The 17,492-nt window shown below is 40.2% G+C and overlaps 2 protein-coding genes across 8 annotated transcripts; both read right to left on the bottom strand.

The window, feature by feature from the left end:
- Positions 1–519: 519 nt before the first annotated feature.
- tnnt2a (troponin T type 2a (cardiac)) lies at positions 520–9,247 on the bottom strand. 3 transcript variants are annotated; one of them, XM_046396132.1, is made up of 15 exons: positions 9,089–9,247; positions 8,866–8,935; positions 8,612–8,622; positions 8,091–8,105; positions 6,423–6,479; positions 5,307–5,336; positions 4,614–4,638; positions 3,213–3,276; positions 2,830–2,946; positions 2,646–2,723; positions 2,419–2,529; positions 2,207–2,316; positions 1,992–2,082; positions 1,861–1,901; positions 520–778 (listed from the first exon to the last, which is right to left on the bottom strand). In XM_046396132.1, the coding sequence occupies exons 2-15, from the start codon at positions 8,901–8,903 to the stop codon at positions 745–747; spliced, it is 822 nt and encodes a 273-aa protein (XP_046252088.1). In that variant the 5' UTR covers positions 8,904–8,935; positions 9,089–9,247; the 3' UTR covers positions 520–744. The 3 variants fall into 3 exon arrangements, with proteins under 3 accessions (XP_046252088.1, XP_046252087.1, XP_046252089.1); XM_046396131.1 differs by having other exon boundaries at positions 8,091–8,108; XM_046396133.1 differs by lacking the exon at positions 8,091–8,105.
- Positions 9,248–9,596: 349 nt separating this feature from the next.
- lad1 (ladinin) lies at positions 9,597–16,852 on the bottom strand. 5 transcript variants are annotated; one of them, XM_046396113.1, is made up of 14 exons: positions 16,678–16,850; positions 15,812–15,997; positions 14,995–15,280; positions 13,487–13,560; positions 12,791–12,947; positions 12,376–12,459; positions 12,009–12,052; positions 11,881–11,923; positions 11,469–11,518; positions 11,283–11,349; positions 11,042–11,176; positions 10,864–10,953; positions 10,284–10,394; positions 9,597–10,191 (listed from the first exon to the last, which is right to left on the bottom strand). In XM_046396113.1, the coding sequence occupies exons 1-13, from the start codon at positions 16,758–16,760 to the stop codon at positions 10,311–10,313; spliced, it is 1,383 nt and encodes a 460-aa protein (XP_046252069.1). In that variant the 5' UTR covers positions 16,761–16,850; the 3' UTR covers positions 9,597–10,191; positions 10,284–10,310. The 5 variants fall into 5 exon arrangements, with proteins under 5 accessions (XP_046252069.1, XP_046252068.1, XP_046252072.1 ...); XM_046396112.1 differs by having other exon boundaries at positions 9,597–10,194; positions 16,678–16,849; XM_046396116.1 differs by lacking the exon at positions 10,864–10,953 and having other exon boundaries at positions 16,678–16,852.
- Between the last annotated feature and the right edge of the window lie 640 nt (positions 16,853–17,492).

Genomic DNA, 17,492 nt, shown 5'->3' on the forward strand with positions numbered 1-17,492 from the left:
TTTTGTTATCTCAAGATAAGAGCACTTGAAAAAAAATAATTGCAAGCACAGCCGTTCTCAGCTTCCGTGCATATCAGATCCATACCGATGACTTAATTGGTATTTAGTTTTTCATCAGCATGCCTGATCAAAACCACAAGTGTTGTCACTTTGAGATGAGTTTTTACATGCTCTTTAAAGAAACTGAAAGCAATTAGAGGGATACCTTTTTTCTAAGAGAGGATTTTACTAGTTAAGTGAAAATGATTCATTCTCTTTCAGCTTTGTGTGGACATGTATACATATTGTGTGTGTGTGTGCGGGTTCGGTGGAGGTTTGGGTGTTGGCCCAAGGAGCGTTATGTCAATCCAAGTCCTGTCAGAGCCTGTCTCAAGACAGATGTCTGTTCCTATGTTTGGCTTCAGGCTTTTTGCATTCATGTCTTGAATGTGCTGCAGAATGTTTGTAGTCTCTGTAGAGTGCCAGTAAACAAATACATGCACCCACGCTCAGAGGTCTAAAAATTAAAGAAGCCACTGATTGAACTAAGATGGTTTTATTTACACCAAACACAGAGAATCTTCTTAAAGGGATGTGACTCAAAATGGAGGGAAGACTGAAAACCTGAAGTTAATGCTCTACAATAGGTGATGATATTAGAGGAACATGAGGGACTGGGGTGTGGCAGGAAAGCCAGGGCTTGGTTTGAGGCGGGTCCCGCAGGACTGGCCTGATGGTTACACTGCTCACACAGCACGTAAGCATCTATTTCCTCAGGCCTCTCTTGGTCCTTTTGGATCTGTTGAAAACAAGATTTACATGAGGCAGTAGATGCATTCTGAGGTTACAGTGGCCATCATCAGTTCCAAAAATAACACGGCAATGAGAACACGGTGACACATATTCAGACACTCAAACATTCATTCGGTGTATCTCTGACAGCTGACTTGCCTACCACACCTTTTGGTACGCATACAGCCAACTTTCCCAGAAAGGGGAACAGAACCTCAGGCAACTCATGAACTTTTCAAGGAAGATAAATGAGAGCTGACTGGGGGTGGTGGGGGGGTTGGTGCTACTGAACATTCAAAGGGCTGCTACATATCCACCATTACAACAAAGGATCATACTAACAAGTGCCCGACAGTCTTGTCCTAACCGTTTAATTAATTACAGGACAATTATAGCTCTTGACAACACAACTGTTGTGTCTGTGTCTCTGACTTGAATACATGTCTGCATAGCTGCTATATGTCTGAAGTAATCTTCTAGTTTGGAAACTCTTTGCCCATAGCTCTTTGAAGTTTTTCCAGTCATATTGCAGCATGATCTCAGGACCTCATCTGTGTTCCTACAACTTGATTTACAACATATAATTACTGATTTCAGTGAACTTTACTGAGTGAATGCTCGGTAAAGTTTTCTTAAAACTTTGAGAGAATAGGCCTAAGACCAAACTTCACGAACCAGTAGCTTCAGTAGCCTAAACTTAACTCTCACGTTAAAGGGGCTCTCAATACAGAATTTTACAAAAAATTAATTTAAAAAACCTTAAAACAAAAACTTGCTGCCTTAGTGTCAAAATGTTAAATATCAAGAGTTGTACTATACCCAAGTAGAGTTTTGAAGTACTTGTACTTTACTTGAGAATTTCAATTATTTGCTACTTTATGCTTCAACATTTTGGGGGTCAGACAAAAAAAATCCCACTGATACCGATAATGGAACCGATAAAGATGTTAAATATGTCGCTGATAATCGGCCCTAATCAAATAGATTGTTGGGACCGTTCTATTCTTATATCTGACTCTGTCTTTTCTTTATATCTAACCGTGTGGCATTTGACCAGAGAGAGACAGAGATTCAGAGTTTGGTTCTCACGTTTTCTGATGGTCGCTGACGCGGTTCCTCAGCACATTAATCTGGAACAAAGAAAACATGCAAATGTTACTCCAGCAAGCTCTATTAGATCCTGAGGCTTACTTCAGTGTACAGTACTGTAGCAAACACACCTCATATTTCTGTCTGCTGAACAGATACTGCAGTTCAAACTTCTCTGCCTCCAGCTGGTACATCCATTCCCACAGCTCTTGAGCTTTCTCCCTGTGACACACAAATATGGGACAGGTTGGTCGATGGTTGTCTCAAGAGTATCATGAAAAAAAGCTGCTAACAAAAAATACTTTATCTTTCTTGAGGTACAATGACATGACATCTCTCAACCTACTTGAGTCTTTCCTGGTTCAAGTTCTCAATGTCCAGAGATTTGCGTCTTTCACTGAGGATCTTCTTTTTCTTCTCTCTCTCAGTCTGCCTCTTACCACTTCGCTTTTCTGTCTGTTGGAAAGCGAATTGAAAAATTGCCCTCCTCAACCTTCACATTTTAGCTGGCAGTACTTTAACCTTAAACCACTCACGATGACCTGGCCATTTGCTCACCAACTTCTGCATGTAGCCTCCAAAGTGGAGGCTAGTGAGGGTTTTCTTCTTCTTGGCATCATCCTCTGCTCTCTTCTTGGCCTCCTCTTCCTCCTTACGAGCTCTCTCTTCCTAAAGAAACATGGGCGTAGAGGGAGAGAGGACCAGGAGGTATACGAGAGGAGGGTTGTTATCCAGTCAATGAAGGAAGCATAAATTACATTACAGCAGACCGAACACGACTATACCTCAAGACGCTTTTGTCGCTCTTTCTCTCTCTCACTGCGGATTCGTTGCTGTTCTGCTCGCTCTGAACGCCGCTTCTCCTACACAACAGATTATGGCATCTTAACGATTCTTGAAAGCAAATTTTTTATGTTATTTGCATTTGAATACGTTTACACCGAATTGGCTTTAGAGTAGGGCCCTCACAATCCTCTCCTTGAGATTAATGAGCTCGTCTTCTTCCTTCTTCCTGCTCTCAAAGTGAGCCTCAATCAAAGTCTGAAGCTCCATCAGGTCTTTCTCCATCCTTTTACGATGTATATCCTGCAGAAACAGAGGTTCAGTGCTTCTTGTACTTAACGTTATGGGTCTACGTTTCACTGGTTTCCTCATTACAGAATGACATGACACACATATATGTTTTTGGTCTCAAATTACAGACACTTGGACTAATGTAAAATGACTATACAGGGTAAAAACAATGTGGTCTTTGGTGTAACTTAGCAAAAATAGTAACAGAGACTCGAAAACACATTTAGCAGTATATGCGGAGAGGTAAACTCTGTTCTGATTCCCAGTCTGTCACTCACATCAAAATCCACCTTCTCTCCATCTGGGATCTTAGGAGGGATGAGGTTGGGCATGATAAAAGGCCTGAAGATTCAAAAAGGAAAAAAAAAGAAAAGAGTATGAGTGCTATATAATAAAGAATGGAAGAAAGGAACATAAAAACCGTTCACAAGTGATGATAAATTGCAGTTGGCAGGTTCAACATGCCAATCAAATGTCTCTTCAATGTATTCATGTATATGTGCCTGTGCATGTTAGGAATGCTTTGAGTCAGCCTCTTTATGTTTTAACTTTATGTTCTTTGAAACAGATTTGATTTAATTTTATTCCACAGTGTTACAGGATGAACTTTAAGTGACCCTGGTAATATAGACAGAGACAGGAACAAGTCATTATTTTGCAAACCAAAATATTTCTCCATAAGTATGTTGAGGTTAGCCTTAGGTTTAGGATTACAGTTACACGACCGTGTGAGGCTACATTGAGCTTTAGGTTATTTTTGGGGTTATGGTTCAGTTCAGACACAAAAAGCAATGGGACATATCTAGAAATATTTATAATAATACATATCTTATAAATATACATATGATATAGTGAAAATGTATTAAACCTATAATCTATTTATTCTTTCTATTTCTTCTGTTTGGTCAGTGTTCATTCTTTTGTATCAGTTGCCATAATGCTTCCCATCATGCTTTGGGGTATGTAAAGTGAAGATATGCTTTGCATTTGGCGAGTTATGCTAGAAGTTCTGTTTTCAGCCCTTATGTCTTTACGTGTTGATAAATTGACACCATTAAAAGTATGCTGAATTATCTGTTAACAGTTCCTGTTTGCAGTCTTCCCAGAGCCATATATCACTGGATTACATGGATGCTGAAGAAAACCTGAAAAAAGGTGAGTTACACAGAATCTTTTGTATATAAGATTTCTAAGCATTCTAAACAAGGATAGATGGATACAGGACACACTGGTATCCTCAGTGTTAGTCATTCCAAATTTAAAGATATGGCTGTATCATGTTTGTATGTTATGATTTAACTGAGAAAATTAATATGACTATTGACACAAATTGCAGATGTTGGTGCCAGTGGTTTTTAAAGTACCTTAATGTTAGCCTGGCTCTGCCCAGAGGTAACTTACACAGTAACTTACAGCACAGATTAAACAAAAAGGTATAAAATATTAATCAGTGAGCTTCAGAGATGCTTGTAGAAGGATTCAGTTGCTTCTGGACAGAGCCCAGGTAGCCTTTTTTCTCTGCCTCCAGTCTTTGTGTTAATCAGGGCTAAGCTAAGCTGCTATTGGTGGCATAGTAGATTAACATACAAATATGAGAGTGGTATTGATCTTCTCTATGAGTGAAAGCCAGTAAGTGTATGTTTTTTCTGTGTGTGTGTATATCATTGAGTGTTACTCACTTGAATTTTGGTTTGGCCTCCTCCTCTGTTGCAACAGATAAAAAACAATGAAAAAGAAAATACCAGTGAGCTCACTCAGACCACACACATTTTTCTCACTAAAAATGCACCAAAACATTTCATAATCCCACCAGAAAACATCAGTAAGCTATGACAATGGAGCCTGTGTACCCCTAGAAATTACTTTATTTTTTAAAGAAAGGCAAAGAGTTTGCACGGCCCAGGAGAGGAAGACTTTGCATTGCATGACTAAAACCACCCAGAACATCAGTGGGGATATCACTGAGGTGAGATGTCTGCATAAAGCCCAAAGGATATTAAAAAACAACACCCAGCCTAGCCATAGCCTGTTCATCCTGCTGCCATTTGGCAAGCAATACAGAAGTATCCTCTGCTGTACCACTAGACTAAAAGAGCAGCTTCTTTTTTCAGACCGAGAGACATCTCAGTTCTTCCTCCGCACTCCGCCATAAATTATCAATTCTTTCTTGCTTTGTGTGTAGCATAAAGGAACTACAGGGTGGATTTCGGTGTACAACCCTGTGTTGTTGAATAATAAATAAATGAACCCTTGTCTGTGCTCATACCAGCTGGAAATTTAGTTCAGCACAAAATTCATCTGGTGTAACTCAGATAAGGCTGAGTACATCCAAGAAAAACAAATCCACAAAGTGTAAGGCATGCCAGCCTAACCTTCTCCCTCCTCTGCTTCCCCTTCTCCATCTGAAACAAAAGAAAAGTAGAAAAAGAGAGGTTTGTGTGTTAGAATAGAATAGAAACTTTATTGTCATTAAACTAACTGTACAACATTTAACATTCACATCTGCACTGTTAAGATAATACATTGCACTGTCCCATAGATATTGCACTGTCAGAATAACATGCTTGCAATGACAATGTTAACATACTGATGTTAAGCATATGTACCAATTGCAGTGTTTACCATCTTATTTTAGTGTGTAAGCATGTTACAACAAAGTAGACTTGAGGCTGTTATTATTCTTCCATGTATTTAGTCATAAGTCAAATACCTAGATGACATTTGGAACTGATGGTGGTGCTACATAAAAAGGCAAAAGTTTCACCTTTCAAGTTTCAAGTCATTGTAAGATTCATCCTGTGGGCACCATGAACCTCTGTACGTGACATCCATCTAACAGTGGTTGAGATATTTAAGCCCGGACAAAAGTTGTGGACAGACCAACCGACAGAGTGACAACGCCCTCCCTGGCTTATGAAAAGAACTCTGGTGATAAACTGAACTGGCAGGAGCAAACGTTTTGGCAAGTCACCTGTCCAGTGCGTGATGCATCAGGTGACAGTTGACAGTAGCCACACAAGGCATTTACGGATTTGGATGTATTGATGAGACTGAAACATCCATCTTGTGTCATTGACAACAAGAGAGAAAAACGCCCAAATATTGCTGATGAAGTATAACAACAGCTAATAATTCCAATAATCCCAAATCTGACTAATAAGCAAGAGCCTTAGGGCTGGGAGGAACTGGGCCACCTGGGGATTACTCTCACCCAGTGACTGTGTCTGGTATGAGTGAGAGAGAGGACAGCAGGTATGCTTGAGTACATCAAGTACCTGTGAACAGTCACATACCAAAGTGCAGTGCAGATAGCAGATTATTTTCCTGTCTGACTGACTGATGGTTACAGGAGGTGTGAATTAATCATCATTACTTGGTTGTCAACACGTACATAACAATATACTTGGATCTTACTTGGTAACCGCTGACTACATGTCTGAACTCAAAAACTACCTCATCACAGTGTCTCCCACTTTGAAACCTCTCACCTTGTTCTTCGTTGGCTTCATCCTCTGCAGCAGGTTTGTCTTCTTCCTGCACGGCCTCTGGCAGAGAAGGAACATTAGTGACACGTCAGTGAGACATTTCGAGACTCACAGGGTGTGATACTGATTCACTGTGGTATTTGAACATTCACTCTCCCTTTTCGATAATCTCGATTCATTTTCTGTAAGTTCATGGCGAAAGAAATGAGAGAACAGCTGTTAGACAAGTTTCTGAAGACACCAGGCCATGCCTTGGCGAGAGATAACAAGTGGCTGGTTCAGAATGAAATATCTCCCTCTGGTATTTAAAGTGGACAGTATTAAAAGCTGGTGAAGTGTGTGTGTGTGTGTGTGTGTGGGTCAGACAGATGTGATGACACCACGTCCTCTCAACTCTTGACTTGGGATCTAATCTCAAATCAAGGGGAACGATTATGATTTAAACACAAAATTGCACGCGCAAGTTAATGAGCATTTCATTCAATATTTGGGAACTTTGTTGAAGAGAAGTTCCCAAATATATGATTTCATCACGTGATTCTGAAATACCTCTATAACTTTGTGAACTGGACCTTTGGGCTTTCAACAGCTCAGACTGCTAATCCAGGAAAGTTGGATTAGGGACAGCCGTACCCCACAGAGTACAAAAAAATGACTTTTCATAAACAAATAAATGCTGAAAAATATGTAAGGAATAATGAAACAAGTAAATCTAAATAAATATGTTAATACATACATGTTGGTAACTGTAGCTTAAATAAACACTCTTATCTTTATTCATTCTTTATTTCTGTACATTTACATTTCTTTATTTTTGTATTTTCTAAATTTCGACCTTTATTCATGTCTGTATTTCTGTAGCTGTACGTTAATAAGGCAGGTGATGCTAACCTCACTCAGAAACAGGATTGGTCAGCTGAGTGTGATCCAATTGGCTGTTACCTCTATGAGAGTTTAACACCACTTACCTCATGAACATAAACACACAGAAATAAATGAAAAAATGTACAAATCCATCAGAATTTATTTATGTTTTACTTAATGATCAATAAGTTGTTTCTTTGCTGACATTTCTTCTTTCTCAATAATACTTTTATGGATTTTAGGATATCATAACCCAGGACATTTCATTTAATACTCAAAATTCATTTGTATTATAATGTTTATGTTACTAGGCATGTGCAAAGTGGGCTTCATCATAAAGTTTCTGATCAGAAGGTCAACTTGTTAAAGGAGAAATAGCTGTCCACAGCAACAGCCCATTTATGGAGCTTCTTGAAAAGCGATGCTTTCAGCTCAAAGCGCAAGCAATACCTTCCTCTGCCTCCTCCTCCTCCTCCTCCTCCTGCTCCTCCATCTCATCCTCTAACCCCTGCTCCCCTGCTGAGCAAAAGCACAGAGCTGGTTAGTAAAGCAAACCAGCTAGCGCAGCAGCCAGCAACATCTAAACAAAGAGAGAGAAAGCAAGAAAGAAAGAATGATGTTGTCTTTTAAGGCATGATTAAATCAAGCGTGACTGATTTTAGTGTCACAATTCATGAAGATTTGTGTCAGAGCTGTAACTCTACAAAATCTTGCATGATGTGTTGAATTGAAACATGACCAAAAATCATCCACTGATGACCCAGAGTTTAATTTATTAATGTCAGGGCTAAAGACGCAGTCCCATACCTTCAGCAGCCTCCTCTTCTGAACCGCACAGCCAGCAATATACACAAGAGAAGGAATTCACAAATGTAATCATATAATGAGAGATGCAAATTGTGGTAATTACATGCAAAAGTAGAACAAGAAGAGGAAGTCACCAAGAAGACCTTGAACAAATAACTTTTATATCCTGTGGATCTACCTATTGCAATCTTTGACTAAACATGGAAGTGCTATAGTGCAACCACACTTTGTATTACAGTTATATTAGATTAACTGATCAATCGGACATTTTTAATTTATTTTTGGACATTTTTAACTTGTAAACAATGAGAATGTCTTTAGACAACGAGATTGTCTTAGACATTCCTTTGAAATCCATGTAATTCTGCATTGGAGAGTTTACTGGCATGAAGTTAGTAGATTAAGCCTGCTGGATTAGTCATAGAAAACAACTGTCAAAACAACAATGCTTTTAGTTTCAACAAGAGATCCTATCTATCAGTGCTGTACAGAGTGCGATGAGTCATGATGAGACTTCTTACCTTCCACCACCCTGTAAAAATCACAAATGGACATCATTATTCTGATACCAATCTGTCATCACATTAAAACAACATACAGCAGTCATCACTATAGATGTGAAGAATTGTCTGTCCATGTCCAGTTGTGCAACAGAGTGTATTTTCACATTCGCACAAGACACATCTTACATTTAAACAGAAATTATAGAAATATATATATATATAGCAAAGAACTTCTGTATGATCAATAAAACTGAAAACAAGCGTCAACCTACTCTTCATACTCCTCCACCACTTCCTCGCTGTCCGACATGGCAGAGAGCGCTCAGTTGTCCAACAGGGATTCTGAACATTAAACAAAGTCCATAAATTTTGCCTAGAAATCACGTTCCCCATCACATTCTCACGTCTTCATTTACAGCTTCATAACAGTATTTTACAGCCTAAATACTGTGCCTCTGGTTGCACACTAATGTTATAATCAACGACATTTTTTACCTGAAGTTCAGATGGAGCGATGAGGAAAGAGAGAGCTGATGTGCTGAGTGTGCCGCAGAGGAGAGGTCCCTGCTTTCACTCAACAGGAATGTGAGGTGAGTCTCAGAGGGTAAAGGGACGGACTGCAGAGTGGAGAAGAGGCTTTAGGAGCCCTTGTTGTGTTATTAATAACTTTTTAGATAGCATGCACTCTCCATTATCACCATTCCCAAAAAAGGCTGCTGTGTGCACAAATGTGGGTAGCAGTGCCAAAAAGATCCAGATAAAGCTGCAGTTGCTAACAGGCAATGATTCACACACACACACACACACACACACACTCATACTGAGTCATGCCCACATCATAGGCCTACACTTTTTCTCAGCCTTGTAGGGCAACCTGCCACTGACAAAAGGCAGGCATACAACTCTTATCTGCATCCTCCCTCACTGAGATAAGTAAAGAGCATTAGGCCAGACACCGTCCGTAGTGTTTAAGCAAGCACTTAAAATAAGTTTATGAGACATGTTTGTCATAATAAAACATTTTATTCCTCAGACAGGCAGCATCTTTGCCCACAAAACAAAAAATATATTTTGGCTGATTAGACAAAAACATATAATTACAACTCCAGAATTCCCACTACTGTAATTCAATAAACATAGCTATCATTAACCTTAAAACCCTCACCCGTTTAAAGTGCTTTTCAAAATTACACAAAGTTAAGGTAAGTAGCTCAAGTTTTAAAGCAAATATATCACTGCCTTCTCCTTTTTCTCACTTTTCTTTACGTCTCATGTCTAATTTTACTCTTTTCTTTACACATTGGAGTTTCAGTGCTTGAACTGGGACACATTTATACTTGAAGAAGCAATGCTAAAGTGTATGATTGAAGTTGCCTAACTTTAAAAGCAGTATCCTTCTTTTTAATCCTCTACAGCTAAAACTCAGCTCCCTTTATTCTCTATTTTGCATATCTGTTCCTCCTGTGTGCTTTGGCAGTGAAGAAACAAACAAACAAACAAAAAAAACCACACAAAAAAAACCACAAAATGCTTGAAGAAAGAATCAGTCAGACATGGCATCCATTAATCTTCCAGTTGTCTTCTTCTTCTCTCACCATCTTCTGAATCATGCAAAGAAATGAAGAGAAGGGAATGAAACGATTGCTCAAAACATAAAGTCCTGATTAAGTTGCTGGGACAGTAATCGGACCTGTTGGCTATTATAAATGGGCATCCTTCACTTTCCAGAGCTGGTTTTTGAGTCCCCTCCACTGCTCTCAAACAGGCTCCTCTTACTGGTGATGTCCACGTGTCTCAAGTCCTAAGAATAGAAAATGGAAGGATCATCACACTTATTTACACAATGCAATCAATCCTTAATAGAACAGACAGAAAAGGGAAACATACAGTAAATGCTCCATACATAAACCAGTCCAACCCGTCACCACACAGGGACATGTCTCTCAGAATATTACTTCAGAATCAAAATACTCATGTTTCCTGTGAATATAAATAATAAATAATAACAACTAGGGAGCTAAAGGATAAAACATGAACAACCTTACCACCTTTTTTTTTTTGCAAAGCTACGTATATAATAGCTCTAAGATACTTAGCTAATCAAAGTTAAGCAACAGGAACCAAAACAACCAATATAACCTGCTCAGGAGACATACAGTACATTATACTAGAGAGAGTATACTGCCCTCTGGCTGCCAAGTCCTACACTTGTATAACTTAGGTGTATAACATGACAGTTTTAGCAGACATGTCAACACAAGCAGCCTTACAACAGGACTGTGCGAAGGCCCAGTTTGGTTGGTCTTGTTGAGCCACTGGTTAATACGGTCTGACATTCCTGATGTGAAGCTCCTAAATTCCTGGAAACGACAGTGAGAACATGCTCATGGTATCAGTGTGCGTCCAGATAACATCAGATACCGAACAAAAAGTAGATTGTGAATGTACCTGTCTGGAAACTCCCGGGCTGGTGGGGCATGCCGCAGGCTGCTCCTTCTCAAAGAGGCCTCTCTTCCTGGACACCTCATCCAACAGGAAGAGGGTCCTCTGAGTCACATCTGGAGATCGCACCATTTCAGACTTCTATATATGTACAGGAAGCAGAGTCCAGCAAAAACATCAGAGCAACAAAATGATTGCTGCTTGCACAGTCACAGTAGCTTTCAGAATTATAAGGAGTTTTGCTGACCTGCGCAGCCTGAGCCAGTCTCTCCATCTTCTCCTTAATGGACCTGGACGAAATCCTCTGCCTCGAGCTGCACAAAATACAATGTGCATGTTCACAGGTCCAACTGTGTATACTTACTTTGACTCAAATAATTATTGAAACTTTCCCCAAAAGTTCATGAAAAATCATATAGCTATAAAAACTCACTTTCTCTGGAAAGATGATGCTTTGTCTTCATCTTCATTTTGGACCTGGTCCTAACCCAAAGATAATTAATATTACACACACTCTAAACCTTCTGTGTACAACATAAATAACATACATTTTAGTTTCAATAATATTTCAATGACTCATGATGTACATCAACATTTTGATCTTTTTACTCAGCCAAAATTGAAAGAATTCCTTTCTGTCCAGGCTGCAGAGTGATAAGATACTGCAAACCACACTGAGAAATAAAGCTAAAACCATAAAGCTACAAATCTAGCACAGCACCAATCTACCAATATTCCATTTTCTTAATTTTTTGATTGTTTGAAGTGCATTACAAAAGAAAACCTGATCGCAGTATTCCGATCACTGTCTTTTTACATCAGGCGAAGTTAAGAGGTTATCTTACTGTGTTGGTTTCAAACTTCTTGGAGGCAATCCTCATACTCGCACTATAAGGGGATAAAGCAGTCAGCAATCCAACTGAGGCAGACAGATACAAGGAAACTGAAAATAAAGACAAGGATGTTCCCTTACCTCCGGTGCAGTGGTGCACTGTCCTCTTCTTTCTTCCTCATCATCTGCGGAAAACCAGGCATGTGTGAATGTGGGCTAGCAGACCTTACAGTGATCCAAGTATCAGCAGCACATTCACACGGTCTCTTGTGGAGTGTTAGGATGTTAACAAAGCAACCAGTCAGCAGTAAAATTTTGGTAAATACTGCTGCAGGTATTAGCATAAGCCTGAAGCTTGAGTGGCACAAGCAAATTACCCTGAACTGATAGTCTAACGACTGATACGAGATTAAATTGTGTTTAGACAGTCAAATAGGCAAAAGTTAATGTTGGCATGTACCAGGGAGAACATGTGTGTGTGTGTGTGTGTGTGGCTGGATGTATTTACCCTGAAAGATACAGTCCTGGAGCTCTGTCTGACAAACGCAGGTTTGGTTGTTTGTTCAAAGTTGGTGCTGGAGGAAGACTCATTCTGGGGTAAAGTAAAATAGCTTAGAATTTACTGCTACATAGGATCAAGTTAAAACTATTCCCTGTCAGAACAATATTAGCTCCAGTGAGCATCTCTTCTTTCTTTCGAGAATGTTTACTTTGTGCAACTATGGAGCCATTTTTTTGTTTTTATTTGCAGAAGGCCTGTATCTTCTACTCTTTTACCACTAGAGGGTACTGTTGCTTTACTGCATTGATGAGCAGCAGCTCAGCACTAAGCAAGCGCTTTGCAGCCAGGTGACAAGCGAAACATGAAGCACAGATAGTTATGTTGCAAATGACATCATCTAAGTTTGTGTGTATTAAAATACCTCTCTTGCATGCCCATTCTGAGCAGGGCTTTGAGCTCCTTCCAGAGAGGGACTTTCACAAGGCGACGGCCAGTGTTCTTGAGGTGACACGGGAGAACAAGGGCTCATGGGAGTCGTGCAGGTGGAAGGACTTCTGTCGAGTGAGATGGAGACAGAACTGCAACACCAGAAATACAAGTCAGTTGTTTAAAGTTCAATTGAAGGTGTACATAAGAAAGCAAGCAATGATCTGGGACCAACTCGCAATCAAGCTGCAGAGTATTTAAGTCTTTAATTATCTGTGTCAACCTTTCTAGAGATAACAAAGTTAGTCTACCAAGTAAAAACCCTCAAACATTTACAAACACTGGAAACATCAGGTTGGTGGTAATTCAGGTATATCTCAAGTGTCCAAATGCTATAGTTACTGTCTCTCAAAGACGAATATGTAAGCACATATAGTTTTCTTTGTATGGTTGATCATTTAAACAATAACCAAAGCCATTCTGATGAGTGTAATGTGAGGAATTAGTTGCTTTCGGACACTACTCGACCGTTCCACTACACTGTTCTTCTGTTCTGTTGTACTTTAATTTCCCTGTGTGGAATCAATGACCTTTATCTTATCTTGAAAAAATGTTTGATCTGTATTTGATCCTTCCCAGCTCTCACCCTAACCTACAAAAAGAACAATAAACAGAAATTGTGCACATTAACCTGACAAACTTGCGAGTCGGGTTGGATGATGGCTTTGGATCAAGGTCCTTGCACGACGACTCTCCATTTTCATGCTGACAAAAAAACAAATAAGAGAGACAATCAACATGAGCACACAGCATACAAGCTTTTGTAGAGAGCTACCTGAGACACACCTTACATTATACAACACTGTACAGTTACAGCCTCTGAATTAAAGCCACATGCAAGTGCAATAAAAGATAAAGTTCAAATTATGACCTTAAGTATCCCTTATCAAAGTTTTATAGATGATTTGCATGGTCACTTGATTCACAGGAAGAGTCAAATAATAAGACAGCAGATGATCCACACACTATTTTTTTCTATTTTCTTTAATTATTGCGTTTTATTCTGATACCTGTATACTCAAAAAAGTTGTTTATAATGTTTTTCCCTCTCTCTCTCTCTCTGTCACCCTATGTCAGGATACTTTCACCTAATTCTCGCAATAATGTACGCAGAGTCATGTAACATTCATATGTTTCCCTCGGGAGGAAGCTGTTGTAAAATCTAGAAAATGATTACCATGGCTCTCTCTCTCTGTGTGGGGCAGCAGTTAACTGTGATTAACTACGCTGCAGGGTGGCACTGCTGGTGAACTGGGTTAGGACTGAGTGAAGTATTAATAGTTTGGATGTGAGTACTGGTTGGTCTTGTGTTTGTCTACCTGTCTTATCAGACGATTTGTCTGTAAGTGAAGGCAGTTATTACCTTGCCATTTTTAGCCCTACTAGCGGCTGTTTCTATTCAAAACTGAAATATCTCAACAACAATTTGAAGGATTTCCATGACATTTTGAGACTTTCATGGTCCCCAGAGAAAAATTCCTAATGACTTTGGTGATTCCCCTCCTGACTTTTCATCTAGTGCTATCACCAGTTCAAGGAACTTGGGCAATAAACTAGGTAAACAACACACCTGCTTAACATCAAAATGTTATACTCATCATTGTGAGTACATTAGCATTTAGCTAAAAACAGTACAGCCTCAAAGAGCTACCAGCATGGCCATAATCTCTTAGTCACAATGTCATATGAAAACTCAGTCAAGTTTAAAACTCAAACGATAACATTTTGACTAAATATTTCTTTAAGGTTTTGAGGTTTTCAAGATGCTGAGGTTTTCTTTGGGCGCGACCAGGATGGATAGGACGAGGAATGAGTACATTAGAGGGGCAGCTCAGGTGAGATGTTTTGGAGATAAAGTTAGAGAGGCCAGGTGGAGATGGTTTGGACATGTTCAGAGGAGGGATAGTGAATATTTTGTTCGAAAGATGCTGAGGTTAGAGCTGCCAGGCAGGAAGTCTAGAAGAAGACCAAAGAGGAGGTTTATGGATGTAGTCAAGGAGGACATGAAGGTAGTTGGCGTGAAGGAAGAGGATTCAGAGGACAGGATGAGATGGAAGCAGATGATTCGCTGTGGCGACCCCTGAAGGAAAAGAAGATTTCTTTAGCTCTGCTGAAAAGTAACAAGCGATTCCATCTTACTTGTCTGCTTGTGTTGTTAGTGCTGGTATTGCTGCTGTTGGTGTGACTGTAAGAGGCTGTTTTTGGAGGTGGTTGTGGTTTGGATGCAGAGTTCCCAGAGGGCAACACACTACCCTGGTCCTCATCTAAGTCCCCCAGTAGCTCCACCCTGGCTCCACCTCCGCCGGACATTGCTTCATCCTCCCCTAACTCCTTCTGTCGTCTCAGCGTCTCCACCTGCCTCATCCTCCGCTTTTCATCCCGCGCGCGCAGCATCTCCACAAAGTCCAGCTGCATCTGTTCCACACTGAAAATAAATGGTACACACACACACACACATGAATGACTGATATATATGACAGATAGTCTGTGTGAAGGGTGAAAGGGCCCGTCAGTGCTGTATCTGATCAGGTTTCTCTAATGAAAGCCTCTACAGTTACTCTCTCTCTTTGAAGACAGCTCCTGCTCAAGGTATTCAGCTGCTGGTGTTTTTGACAGCTTTTCATGCCTGGTGTCAGGTCTTTTTCATGTGTTCGAAAAGTATCTAGATGACACACTACCATGGGGCAAAGTGTAAGAATCATCTCTTGCACGATCAAAGAAGACAAACTCTTAGATACTAGTAACCCTGTGGTCTTACAGACACGAAACAAGGAAAAATGAGGGTGGAGAGCATAAAACACAGAAAGTCAGAAGAAGCGAAAGAATGTGTAAATTTAGTGTGTAAACATTACACACATCTACATGTAAAGCAACAGAATCATGTTCAGACAGTGTATTATCCAAGTTTTGACAAGCACAATAAGTAAACTGTGCTTTGCTAAACTGTGGGAATAACCTGTTGAGCCCCGGGGACGTCTCACTTGTGGAGCCTGTCCCAAAGGCACTGTCACTGGTGGTCGTGTCTCTGGGTGTTTGGCTGAAGTCCACATCGGCATCGGCGGTGCTGCTTGAGCTCCTCTCCTTCCTCCTCTTCTCCCTCTCCACCTCCTCCTCGTCCTCCATTGTCCACTGGCGTGCTAGGCTGAGGGCAGTCGTAATGCGAATCACACGGATGTAAAACAGAAAATGAAACAACGGCAGAAAAGGGACTCAGAAACTCAACTACAAAGTCATTCTTGAAATCTACAGAAATGAATCCAGTTATCTGCTTGTTTTGGTTGCTGGGAAGAAGATATTGTGGTTATAACGGTTACACAGAACCTGCTTTACTTGTTCATCAACTGTATATGAGCAGACTTGCACTTCGTTGCTGCTCTAAGCAACTTTAAATCTAACTACTAAGATCTAGTATTAAGCATAGTAAGAGTAAAAAAACACAGCATTTGTTCTTTTATTGGTGCAGCAATTCAGTTATTCGAGGGTAAGACAGTATAAATTTTCTGGTTATCTCTAGGTTTTAACCTGAAAAGAACCAACAACAACTTCACAGCATATCATTCAACTATCACAGCTCAGTGTCAGTAAAAATATGAATGACACCAAAGGAAAAAAAATGGATATTATGAATGGATATTATAAAATCATTTTTGCTTATGACAGTTTGCTTGGCTGTAAGAGTGAAATCGGAGAGCTTCTGGTTATGCGAGGCTAACTGAGTGAACAAAGTCAAACTCCATAACATCGAGGCTGCTGCTCGGCTGCAGATGGTGCTCACTCAGCCATTCCCTTCAGAAAACTCCAGATATAATGGTGCAGACGTACCTGGACAAAGCCGACCAGTTCTTCCGACTGATGGACATATTGGATAAATAAATGTAAAAGTTTCCGAGATGCACTTCGCTCATAGACGGAAAAGAATCTTCCGACTGGCACTGTGAGGGCGGCAGTCAAATTACAGTCTGTGCGCTACAATGCAGTCCACCTTTACCCCTGTGCGGCTCACCGAGGGGTCACGTGACTGGGGAGGTAAGCTACCCACCTGGGAGAGAGAGAGAGAGAGAGAGAGAGAGAGAGGCAAACAGGACAGACAAACAGGCAGGCAGACAGACAGAGAGCTTCTCCATGTATGGTGGTATTGTGGCGCTTATGATAGATGTGGCAGTCACTCTTTTGTGGCCATGACATAATGTTATAATAACTGCGTAATGATCAAGTAAAGCTGCAGTTCAGCAGCTATCCGTCAATTAATTACTATGTATAACTAAAGCAGAAAAATGGTTTTGGTTTGGTTAATACACCACTTCAGGAAGGACAGCCGCAGTGCCGCAAAATATCAGACTAGCAGGATATTAAAAGACACAATAAGAACAAAATAAATTTAAATTGGGACTTTAAAGATGACAAATGATCAAAATACATCAGTGAAAAAAAAAGAAAAAAGAAATGTCAGCTAAATTTGTCCACAGAGTGTCATGTAATGTTTTGACATGTCAGACTGGATTTTTATGCCTTGTGGCACTGGACAGCGAGTGTCTTTACAATGTGAGTCATTCTGTTTGCTCTTTTGTGCCAGGCCACACCTTTCACTGGAGCCCAGTGTGTCGGACTCTGACCCAGGATCAGGCTCAGTCCAACAT

This window comes from Scatophagus argus, chromosome 8 (assembly GCF_020382885.2).
Source record: "Scatophagus argus isolate fScaArg1 chromosome 8, fScaArg1.pri, whole genome shotgun sequence".
NCBI classification, from domain to species: Eukaryota; Metazoa; Chordata; class Actinopteri; family Scatophagidae; genus Scatophagus; species Scatophagus argus.